The 12,220-nt window shown below is 46.4% G+C and overlaps 1 protein-coding gene across 5 annotated transcripts in view; it reads left to right on the top strand.

Moving 5' to 3' along the window:
• CFC1 (cripto, FRL-1, cryptic family 1) overlaps positions 1–11,945 on the top strand; it is a 31,569-nt gene extending 19,624 nt beyond the window's left edge. For 3 of the 5 annotated variants that reach the window (XM_032479258.1, XM_032479257.1, XM_032479259.1), the window contains 3 exons: positions 439–553; positions 756–865; positions 10,067–11,945. In XM_032479258.1, the coding sequence (XP_032335149.1) occupies positions 439–553; positions 756–865; positions 10,067–10,188 (347 nt within the window). In that variant the 3' untranslated portion in view covers positions 10,189–11,945. Of the gene's footprint in view, positions 1–401; positions 554–755; positions 866–10,066 lie in introns of all 5 variants that reach the window. The other 2 variants (XM_032479261.1, XM_032479260.1) reach the window with 2 other exon arrangements.
• The last annotated feature ends 275 nt before the right edge of the window (positions 11,946–12,220 follow it).

The following is a 12,220-nucleotide window of genomic DNA, read 5'->3' as shown; positions in this document are numbered from 1 at the left end:
TAGGTTTATTGCAGACTCTAAGGCTCCAGACCGCGGTCCCCAGGTCGTGTCCCTCTGGGGAAGGGGCGGTGGGGGCGGAGAGGGATTTAAACTTTTTTTTGGCGTCTTCGCACCCGTGGGTGGTCCCCGCCAGGAGGCCTGTGTTTAAGCACTGTTGTGGGAACTCACAGCCTAACTTTACCATGTGAAAGGAAGGAAGAAAGAAAACCCTACTTGCAGGGGGCAGGGGTTCCCCGCCTGTTATAGGGCTCGCCCCGACCCGCTTGCACCGCCGGTAGTTTGTTTTTAATCCTTAAATTAACAAGCAGGGTTTACCTGAGCAAACACTCTTAGCAGGGAACTAATTTTATTGCCTTCCCGGGGCGATCTCGCTCGGCGCTCCTCGGACATGTCAAACGGAGAGGGCAGCGCGGAGCTGACTCCCAGACGACCCCACAGGTGCGCCCCCGCGCCCGCGCTGCTGCAGGAACGGCGGCACCTGCGTGCTGGGCAGCTTCTGCGTGTGCCCCGCCCACTTCACCGGTCGCTACTGCGAGCACGACCAGAGGCACAGGTAGGCGCGGGGTTGAGCGGGCTGGAGAGGGGGCAGTGGGCGGGACTAGCAGTGCGCCGGGGGCGGGGTGAGGGGAGGTGCGAGGGGCGGGACCTGGATGCTAGGGGGCGGGGCTGGGGCGCGCTCCGGGGCAGGGGCGCGCTCCGGGGCAGGGCCATGGCGGCGCGCCGGCCGCTCTAACGCCGGGCCTGGGCCTCCCCAGCGAATGCGGCGCCCTGGTGCACGGAGCCTGGACCTTCCGCGGCTGCCGCCTCTGCAGGTGCGTCTTTGCGGCCCTGCACTGCCTCCCCCGCCAGACACCCGGCCGCTGCGGTAAGCGGACCCGCGTCCTGGGCTCACAGTCCACACACGCATGCATTTGCTTCTTTATAATACGGATCCATAGAAATCTACCTGTGCCAGGAGACACAGGAATGAGCAATCTGGGGCCATTCATCCCTGGAGAAAGTCACATTCGCTGTGAATCACATAATTTTTTTTTAAAAAAATCAGTATTACCATTTAAAAATTCATTCCTAAATTTGCCATATCTCAATTATTGGGCTTCAACGTGATGTCCAAACAGTGTCCTTTACAGAGAGTAGAATTTGGGGCACGCACAAGCTGGTAAACAGAGCCACCCCAGGCAGACAGTTTCCCCAAACTAAATCTCTGTCGGATTTCTTTGCACGACATCAACACCACGTTCTCAACTGTGGCATGCGAAGGACACCCTGCGGCAGGACGGGGACAGGCCTGCGCCGCCAGGCGCTGCTCTTCAAGGCCACCGCGTCCGTGCCCCCTGGGAAGGAAGGTGCCTTGTACCCACGGCTCAGGCCTGCCGCGTAAATAGATAAAAGTTAGCGGGGTGTGGAGAACATGCGGGGTGAACACTAATTTTGTGAAGATTCTCAGCAGTTTCCAACTCAATGCAAATGTCTCCCTTGTAAAACTGAGTAAGGAACACTGATTTCCTAGGTCCGAAAACAGCCGCTCTGCTGAGATGGCGCCTGGGGCAGGGCCCGGGGGCACAGGTGAAGGAGGCACGGCGCTTGCACCCCTCGTCCTTGCTCTGGCCCCTATTCAGTAAGCGCTGGCCGGGGCAGCGGAGAGGGGGCACAGCTGACGGCAGCACAGCCCTTCAGCCCCCTTTGTTAGCTCTGGGCCTTGTGGAGCCCCTCCGCCGGCTCTCCTGTTCCTCCTTGCACCGTAGGCAGCTCTGGGCAAATCCCACAACCTAAGGCACACTCAACGGTAGCACAAGCCTCCAGTCTCACTTCGCATCCCCTTGTGCACTGTCCCGACCGCAATGGAGGGCAGCTCTTGTGGGGGGAGCCCTTCAAGCCACCTTCCTGCTCCCACCCTCTCGGGGGGATGCCCTGGTTGGGGCCATGAATGGAGGACACAGTTCATGCATGCTCAGCTTTAAAGCCACCTTCTCACCCCTCCCTACCCCTTCCTCCCCTTTGGGGAGGATTAGCAGTCTAGGGATGCTCCTAATGGGGGTGCAGCCCTTCAGCCCCACATCAGCCCCCCTTGTGCACTGTCCCAGCTGCAGGAGAGGAGCAGCCCTTGTAGGGTGGAGCCCTTCAGCCCCGCTTCCTGCTCCCCCTTCTTCTTAGCCAGCTCTGTGTGGTGCCAGCAGTGCCTATAGATGCGAGTGGGTTTATGGGACAATGTCCTGCTCCTCCTGCCCTCTCCTACTGGGCTCTCCATCTGCTGGTCCTGCTCACTGGCTGCGCCTTCCATGCCCCAGAGAAAAGAGGACACAAATGAAGGACTAGGCATTGGAATTGCAGGTGGTAGCTGTGTAACCCTGCAGGTGAAGTCATTTCCCGCTTGTCACTGGGGCTGCCCGCAGCGATGTGGGGAAGGGGCTGGCTGGGATCGTTTCCAGTCTCCTAAGCAACGCCAGCTCGGGCTCAGAAGCAACAGAGCAAGGACTGGGTCCCAGGATATCCGCTCACAATTTCACATTCTTGGAAACATCAAGACTGGGACTGCTCTCTGCCAAGGACAGTTTACATTCCCACCAACAGTGTATGAGGGTTCCCTTTCCTCCATATCCTTGCCAACATGTGTTATTTGTGTTCTTTTTGATGATAGCCATTCTGACAGGTGTGAGGTGGTACCTCACTGTGGTTTTGACTTGCATTTCTCTAATAGTTAGTGACATTGAGCATCTCTTCATGTGCCTGTGGGCCATCTGCATTTCCTCTTTGGAAAAATGTCTAGTTACTTCTTCTGCCCATTTTCTCAATCTAGTTGTTAGGTTTTTTGAAGTTGAGTTGTATGGGCTATTTATGTATGTTGGATATTAACCCCTTACCGGTCATATCATTTGCAAATATTTTCTCTCATTTAGTAGGTTGTCTTTTTGTTTTGTGACTCCGAAAATATGGCTTCTGCTTATCAAAGTTGAACAAAATAGTGCAGGCATCTTTCAGAGTAATTTGTCACTTGCAAAAAGGACAGTGACGGATTGTGCTCTGATCCATTGATCATGCTTTGGGGTGGGCGACAATGGTGGTGGCTGTGCTGACAGCGGTCATGGTGATGTGATGACAGTGATTGTGATGATACCTGTCTGTTAGCTCTCAGCATATTTCAGGCACTTTATACACTTAATCCCGTTCAATTCTCTTATTAACAAGCCTATGAAATAGTATTATACCTTTTATGTATGAGGAAACTGAGGCTCAGAGTGGTTAACTCCTCCAGCTAGTAAACAGGATGATTCTTTTTTTTTTTACTTAAGAGGTAATCACCAGGTTAGTTGTTAATTTAGAAACACTATGATGTTTTATAATAACATTTAAATTATTTAAAGATACTATAGATTAACATACTATATTGATATAAACATTGACATAATGGTAATTCATATATAATTAATGTTAATCTGTGAATAAAACTGCTGCCATTCACAGAGCACATAAGCACATCCCTGAACTATGTCAAACACTTGATTTTTAAGTTGAGATATAATTGCCGTATGACATTGTATTGGCTTTAGGTGCACAACACAGTGATTTGTATATGTTAAGAAATGATCACTACAGCGAGTCTCGCTAACATTCATCACCACATGTAGTGATACTTTTTTTTTTCCTGTGATGAGAACTTTTAAGATCTAATCTCTTAGAAGCTTTCAAATATGCAGTACTGTACTGTTAACTATAGTCACCACGCTGCACATTACGTCCCCAGGACTTATTTATTTTATAAATGGAAGTTCGTACCTTTTGACCCCCTCCACCCATTTCACTCCCTGCCCCACCTTTGGCAACCACCAGGCTGTTCTCTGTATCTATGAGTTTGGTTTCTTTCTTTCTTTTTTTTTAGATTCCACAAAAAAGTGAGATCAGATGGTATTTGTCTTTTTTGTCTAACTTACTTTGCTTAACAGAATGCCTTCAGGGTCCACCTATGTTGTTGCAAATGGCAAGATTTTCTTTTTTTTTTTTAATGGCTGAACAATATTTTATTATATATATCTCACATTTTCTATATCAATAATATGTATTGCACATATATCTCACACTTCTTAAATCTATTCATCCATCAGTGGACACTTAGGTGCTTCTATGTCTTGGCTATTGTAATAATGTGCAATGAACATGGGGGTGCATGTATCTTTTCAAGTTAGTGTGTTCATTGCTTTTAGATAAACACCCAGAAATGGAATTGCTGGATCATATGGTAGTTCTATTTTTAATATTTTGAAGAACCTCCATACTGGTTTCCATAAGGGCTGCACAAATGTACATTTCCACCAAAAGTGCACAAGGGCTTGGGGTCTGATTCTGAACCCCTTTACTATTCTGTACTCTTCCTATAATTATCAGTATAAAATGAAGGGTTTTTTTTTTGAGTGTTTTTTTAAACACTAAAATTTCATTATGAATATAATCATAACTTTTATTGGCAAAATCACATTTTTTATTAAACTTTTCTCTGAGCCACTGAGTAGATTTGCCCTAAATATGTCTTTTTTTAATTGAATGAAAGAATCTTTAAATTCTATAGTGCTTTACATTTTTCAAAAGTTTCACACATGATTTCATATAATACCATAATAAGCCTTTTATTTACCCCTACCTCTTATTGCCCCTCCCCCTCCCCTCCTCCAGCTGGTAACCACTAGTTTGTTCTCTGTATCTGTGAGTCTGCTTCTTTTTTGTTTTATTCTCTAGTTCATTGTATTTTTTAGATTCCACATATAAGTGACATCATACAGAGTTTGTTTTTGTCTGGCTCATTTCACTTAGCATAATACCCTCTAAGTCCCTCCATGTTGCTGCAAATGGCAAAATGTCATTCTTTTTATGGCTGAGTAGTATTCTATTGTGTGTATGTGTTTGTGCCACATCTTCTTTATCCATTCATCTGTCAGTGTGCAGTTAGATTGCTTCCACACCTTGGCAATTGTAAATAATGCTGCTGTGCACGCAGGGGGTGCATGTCTCTGTTTGAATTAGTGTTTTTGTTTTTGTTTGGATATATACCTAGCAGTGGGATTGACGGGTCATATTGTAGTTCTATTTTCAGTTTTTGAGAAACCACCATGCTGTTTTTCACAGTTGCCGCACCAGTTTACATTCCCACCAACAGTGTATGAGGGTTCCCTTTCCTCCATATCCTTGCCAACATGTGTTATTTGTGTTCTTTTTGATGATAGCCATTCTGACAGGTGTGAGGTGGTACCTCACTGTGGTTTTGACTTGCATTTCTCTAATAGTTAGTGACATTGAGCATCTCTTCATGTGCCTGTGGGCCATCTGCATTTCCTCTTTGGAAAAATGTCTAGTTACTTCTTCTGCCCATTTTCTCAATCTAGTTGTTAGGTTTTTTGAAGTTGAGTTGTATGGGCTATTTATGTATGTTGGATATTAACCCCTTACCGGTCATATCATTTGCAAATATTTTCTCTCATTTAGTAGGTTGTCTTTTTGTTTTGACAATGGTTTCCTTTGCTATGCAAAAGTTTTTAAGTTTAATTAGGTCCCGTTTATTTATTTTGCTTTTATTTCCTTTGCTTTAGGAGACAGATCTGAAAAAAAATATTGCTGTGATTTATGCCAAAGAGCATTCTGCCTATGTTTTCCTCTAGGAGTTTTATAATATCCAGTCTTACATTTAGGTCTTCAATCCACTTTGAGTTTATTTTTGTACATGGTGTTAGAGAATGTTCTAATTTCATTCTTTTACATGCAGCTGTCCAGTTTCCCCAGCACCACTTATTGAAGAGACTGTCTTTTCTCCATTGTATATTTTTGTCTCCTTTGTCATAGTTTAATTGACTGTAAGTGCATAGGTTTATTTCTGGGCTCTTAAAGAAGGTATTTTTGATAGTGTTATTTAGAATATTGAAAATCTGTCCATGTTCTAAATCCAGCAGCAGAATAATAGGTAAGTAAATGTTTTAAATCCTTTAATGGGATATTATGATGATTTTGAAGAATGTATGGAAGATAGAAAGGAAAACTGTATGTATAATTCTAATGATGTGAAAAGACACATGGATGGGGGATCACAAAAAGTTAACAACATACGACAAAATCCTGCTCCTCTTGTTCCTCCAGGGACCCGAAAGCCAAAGGGTCTCCAAGGGCCCTCCTGGCTCTGATACTCTGTGGGTCCAAGAATGACAGGCTTTCTTAATCCCCATATAATATCTGTTCAAAGGCATGTTTGCCATTCTGTTTCAGAAGAACAGTATTTCTTCCCCAGTTTCCTCGTGTGAAATGAGGATAACCTACCCTCCACCCTCCCAGATGTGGAAGTATAAAATTTGTGCAAAATAGTCATATTTGTTGGTGTGAACTATTTTTTAATTTTTCTGTTCCATGACCTAAAATGATGCTTTGAGCAAAATAATTCTGAATAAATATTGAATGGGTGACCTTTGACCTTTTAGTTCCGAATACAGCATCAAAGAAGAAACACCATATAAGTTATTAGCTACTATTATATTATAATTAAAATAATTAATTTTTACTGTTCTAAATACCATATGCTTTAGACCAGGTAGCTACCATTCTATTATTTTCTTCATTTACATTTGTTAATTTTGCATTAAAAGAGGCAATGTGGCATAATAGAAAAGCATGGAAAATCCCCCAAAGTACTTGTTCAAATCCCCAAGAATATGTTTTTTTTTTTAATGGAGGGACTGGGGATTGAACCCAGGACCTCATGCATGCTAAGCACGCACTCTACCACTGAGCTATACCCTCCCAGCACCAAGATTGCTTGTGGTAATGTTTATGATATTTATGAAAGGTTAAATAGCTGTGCTTCAATCTCCACAGCAGCAACACTTACCCTATTGACTTGTTAAGATGAAAAGGCCCTATAACTGTTTCATATTATACATAAAATAAATTATTGTTACATTATTACCATCACCATCAATAGTATTCAAGTCAGTACAATGAGGTTAGAAAGAATTACTTCATAATCTAGCATGTATATGCATATCTACCAAAATGTGTGTTTTAGGTTGTGAATGATACCCGCTATGCCATAATTGATGAGCAATTTTTTCTTTTTTTAAAAAAATCATTCTTTTTTTCTTCCAGTTTTGTTGAGATGTAATTGACATACAGCACTGTACACTTTTTTGGGAGGGGAGGTAATTAGATTTTATTTATTTTTTAATGGAGGTACTAGGAATTAAACCCAGGACCTTGTGCTTGCTAGGCACACACTCTGCCACTGAGCTATACCCGCCCTCTTTGATGAGCATTTTCAATTAGGGTTTAAAAAAAATCTAGACAAGCTTGAAGCTTGAGGGACGTTTGCTTAGTCCTTGAAGCAGCCCAAAGTCTCATTATACCAGGAGGGAGATTCTTCCTGTCCCAGCCCAGAGAATTAAGTATTTCATTAACATCAAGGACTATTATATTCTAAAACTTAGAGCCTAAATTCTGACACCAGAAGTAGCAGGTTGGAATGCCTTCAGTGATAAACAGGTCATATTGATGTCAGACTGGGGTCAGATCAAGCCTCACCTCATTTGCTTCAAACCCAATTAAAAAAAATTATAGTTCTGGCACAAATCAATCAACCAATCAATCGACAAGCAAATCAATGTCTGTGGGCCGCAGCAGGTCTCTGGCCGGAGCCGGTCTCGGGCCTGTGGGAAGGATGGCCCCCTCCCAGGTCCTGGCCCCAGCTGGCTCCAAGCCTGGGTGTGCTGCCCGGGAGAGGGCAGGCCCTTTGTCAGACCCCTCTGGGACGTTCTCCCATGGTAGGTGCCATTCTAGTGGGGGAGCTTCTCTGGTGTCGTAATGAGAGAGGAAGTCAGCGGGCATCCAGGGATATCTGCAAATTGGAGAGTTTAGGGAATGCTGATTCTGGACTTCATACTGAAATGTAATGTTACCCTCATCCAAACTTTTTAAAATCCTCGCCCCATCAGTGAAAGCACTTGAGCACGTTCCGCGCTGAGTGCTGGTGCCACAGTGCCACACTGAGCATGCGCAAGCGTGGTTTCGCTTTTGTCGTCCTTTTTACGCACGCGTAAGACTAACATACGTGATGAAAAATCTCTGCTGTGTCTAAGTCTAAAAAAAGGGCTTGTGATAAATATATCATTAAAATCCTAGGTTATAGTAAGTCATCCACCAGCAGCAGAGTTTCCCTTTTGGTGTGACATAAAATAATGGTGGGCCGTAGGACCATTGATTCCGTCCATTCTAATAATCAGTAAATATAAATAAAGCTTATTTAAAAATTTCCTATAAATATATAGTGGAAGTTCTAATATTTTCTTTCTAAGCTCAGTGGGTGACCTTGGGTCCCCTGGGAGGGACACTGCATGGTGCTCACAGCCTCAGTTTGGGGACCCCTGCTTGAGGGGCTGAATCAGCCTAACCAAATTCTGTACTGACTTTGTCATTAGAGTCATTGTGACCATAACAATGGCCTTTGAGTTCATGTATGAGAAAAGACTGCCAATAGGGCCTGGATCCTTCTCTAGGGGCAGCCTGGCCCCTTCCACCAGGGGAAGGTCAACAGTGAAGCTCATTAGAGGCTGACCCCTCCTTCACCTGCAAAGCTGCTTCTCCCATTGGGAACACCTGTCAGACCCTCAGCTTTCCTGGAGCCACCTCTGGGCCCACATGCTAAGGTTCCTGTTTCGTGGGGTTCCTGGACCCTGGAATGACCATCTCCCACGGTGGGGTGGTGTGGGGAAGGGTGCCCGGGTCTGGAGTGGGCCTGGCCTGGGTCCTGTGCTGAGCATGACCTCCTGGCCTTTCCCACGGCAGTTACCTATGGACAGATGCAGGGCGGGTCCCTGCTGCAGTGGCTTGTCTTTGTCATTACTCATTAGTTTCTACCGGTCTATGTGCACCACAGGTTCTCACGCACAGAGGGCATCTTCTGAAGTTACCCTAGAGGGCGGAGCTGGGAGGGTTTGTTTAGGGGAAGAGCAGGCTGGCCTCTGCCCAGCGGCCCTGGGGAGAAGGCTCCCTGTAAGTTGGGCTCGCCCTTATCTGCAGGCTTCCCTGCCCAGACCGCCTCACATCCAGCTCCAGATTTGCTTGTGAGAATCCTCAGTGGGGTTGGTGCCCCTGCCTGTGGCCGTGCCTGTGGGGCTTGTCAGCTTCACCTGTTAGTAACCACTCACCACAGGGGACTTAAGCCTGGTCCCACTACCCCAGAGATTCCCACTTAACACCTCTGGGCTGGCGTCCCAGCCATCCAGAAAGCCAGACTCACGGACCCCTGGGGCTCAGAGTGAGACCTGCAGTGGAGGAGCCACACTGCCACCCCTGGGGAGAGGGGCACTCCAGGTGGGGCCCAGCCCCCAGTGCTGTGCAGCTGCGTCCGGTTGTCACTTCCTCCGCGGGGATGTCTGCCATTGCTGTAGAAATGGGTACTTTCCTCCCTTTTAATAAATGGTTCCTAGTCAAAGCAGTAGTGTTAGGACTAATTGAGGGAAAAGTTGGACCTTCTTTGCAACGGATGGAGGCAAGCAGTTTTATTCGATGACATTTTAAATCAGATCTACCTGTCCCTGATTGCTAAATGACTTGGCATGGAACTCTCAAAGATCACCTTGGTCAGCTCCTGCGCAAAATGAGAGGAGCTGAAGGCCTGTTTCTTTGTGAGCCTTTAAAACAGTAAACAGATTCTCCTTAGCTCTCCAAGTTACACAAACATCCCGCTGTTTGCGGACTAAGCCGAAGGGGATGTATGAGCTAGCCTGCCGCTGGGCAAGGTCTAGTGAGGAGGCGCAGGCAGAAAGGGGCTTTTATCAGAGCAGGTGCAAACATCTCCGATTCACTCTCTTTTCTTTTCTTTTCTTTCTTCCTTCCTTCCTTCCTTCCTTTTTTCTGGTGGAGGGGAGAGGTAATTAGGTTTATTTATTTATTATTTTTTATTTAACGGATCGAACTCATGACCTCATGCATGCTAAGCATGCGCTCTGCCACTGAACTACACCCTCTCCAAGCTTCACCCTCTGAAAGCAAGCCTGCCGCAGCGTGTCTTATACACTCTTGGGATTTTTTTTCCCCCCAGATCTGAAAGACTTCCTGGCCTCCCACGCTAATGCACGAAGCGCGTGGCGCACACGGAGTGTTCTCATCCTCCTGCCCTGCCTCCTCCTGAAATACATCCTCAGCGAGGCGGGAGCCTGCTGACCCGACCTGCGACTCCGCCGCGGCGGGACCCTGCCCGGCCACCCAGCTAGCCGAGCCGGGTGGCGCCACGGGAAGGAGCGGGGGGGGGTGGGGGTGGGGGGTGGGCCGGGCTTGGGCGGCCTCTTTGATTTTCTATGTTGGAAGTAACCGATTTGTTTGATTTCTTATAAACTGGCGCGTTAGATGCATATTTGTATCGTTTAATAAACATTTTCAAGAAAGCCTTTCTTGCTTTCCTGGGTACTTCAAGGTAAACAACTTAGATGCGCGGGAGTAAACACTAGAGCCTATTCAACCCTAAGCTCCGATGACTTCGGAGGAGACCAAGCACGGGGCCCCTCCCGGTAGCAGCTCCCTTTTAAGCGCCTCTTGAGGCCGGGCAGAGATGGGCAGTAGACGCAGCTACTCTTCACATCGTTCCTTCACTAGTTCACTCAACTAGTCCCTAAGTCCTTGGTGGGAAAGTGGCGGTGCCACATGGGTGTCCCCTGCACCGCTGTGCTCTGAGTCTGGCAAGGAGCAGCTGCCCCAAAATGCTCCCTAGACAGAGAAAGCCAGGCGAGAAGGTGCAGAGAGGGTGGGAGGGATGGAGCTCAGGCTGGAGGCAGGCAGCCAGGCACCCCTCTGCCTTTCCTCCAGCTTCCTTTGCAAACAGCTCAGTTGTGACGCCTTTTTTCAGGACAATTAGCACTTCTTGGGATTATCACCAACATCTCCGTAAAAGGAGATCATCTCAGCAGAACTCACTGTAAAGGCAGGCGGGTTGAGGATTTAGCCCAGAGAATTGACAGCGCCAGGCCAGAGGCTAGTCCTCCTCCCCCCGGATCCTGGTCCCCCGCAGCCCGCCAGGCAGCACAGCCTCCCTGCTGCAGGCCAGCCACCGAATCTGAGCCCCAATCTGAAACCAGCGTGTAAAGAACTCGGGGCAAAGAAAGTGGGCTAAGGGGCTTGCCTTCCCGCCAACCACACAGGGTTAGGAGTCAGATGTTTCTTAACCCCATCTGTCAAGTCTTTCAGCTCCAGGCTGATTAAACCGACCTTGTTTGGACAGATACCATAATCAGAAATCAGAGGAGTGAAAACAAGAAGAATATTACAAATAATTCAGGCAAACAAGCCAATAAGAATCCAATAAGAAGAAATTATGAGTGAGAAAAGGACTCTAAGATAGACTCTACAGCCTAAATTAAAGTAGCTGATCAACATATTGCTGTTTTATAAGCTTCATAGAATTTCCTTTACAATACTCAAAGCTGAGTTCAATGGAAAGGCCATCATAAGATTTACCAGGCGTGTGATATAAAACTACATATACTGGAGTGCTTTTGTGGGCAGAAAAGTATCTTTCACTCAACACTGAAATGTCCCTGTCTGGAGAGGGCTGTCTCAGTGCTCAGCTGAGGAGCCTCGACCTTGAGTGTGGTTTTGACTCCTCCTGGACACCAGGACACTGCACATGCAGGTGAAGAGAGAGCTCTTGGTGTGAGCACTGAAATGGGAAGTCTGCTGACTTACATGGGCTGCTACACACACATACACACACACATGCACACACTAACCAAGCCAACAAACACAAGGTCCACCATCCGCTGGGGGTGGCGGCACCACCCTTCAAGCATGGGTGGGAGAAAGGAGTGAATGATGTACAGATCAGTGAGGACCTCCGGCCCCCAGGACACGGTGGGACACATGGGCGTCTAGCCACCTGGGGGAGGCCCCCTCACACAAAGCTGTGCACTTTAGAATGTCCACTTTGAAAGCACACACATAGATGGTATTTCCATTGAGTTTTCAGCTTTTTAAACACACTTTAGTTTATAAGCCTATGTAATATAATTAATTTTATTTCTGTGTGTGATATATTGTGTTTTAAAAAAATTTTATTGAAGTGTAATTGATTCACAATGTTAGTTTCAGGTGTAAAGTGATTCAGTTATACAAACATATGTTTTCTCCTTTCAGATTCTTTTTCATTACAGGTTATTATAAGAAATTGAATATAGTTCCCTGTGCTGTACAGTAGATCCTTGTT

This window comes from Camelus ferus, chromosome 5 (assembly GCF_009834535.1).
Source record: "Camelus ferus isolate YT-003-E chromosome 5, BCGSAC_Cfer_1.0, whole genome shotgun sequence".
NCBI lineage: Eukaryota > Metazoa > Chordata > Mammalia > Artiodactyla > Camelidae > Camelus > Camelus ferus.
The sequence above is the reverse complement of the archived record's forward strand: the minus strand, read 5'-3'. Positions and strand labels throughout refer to the sequence as shown.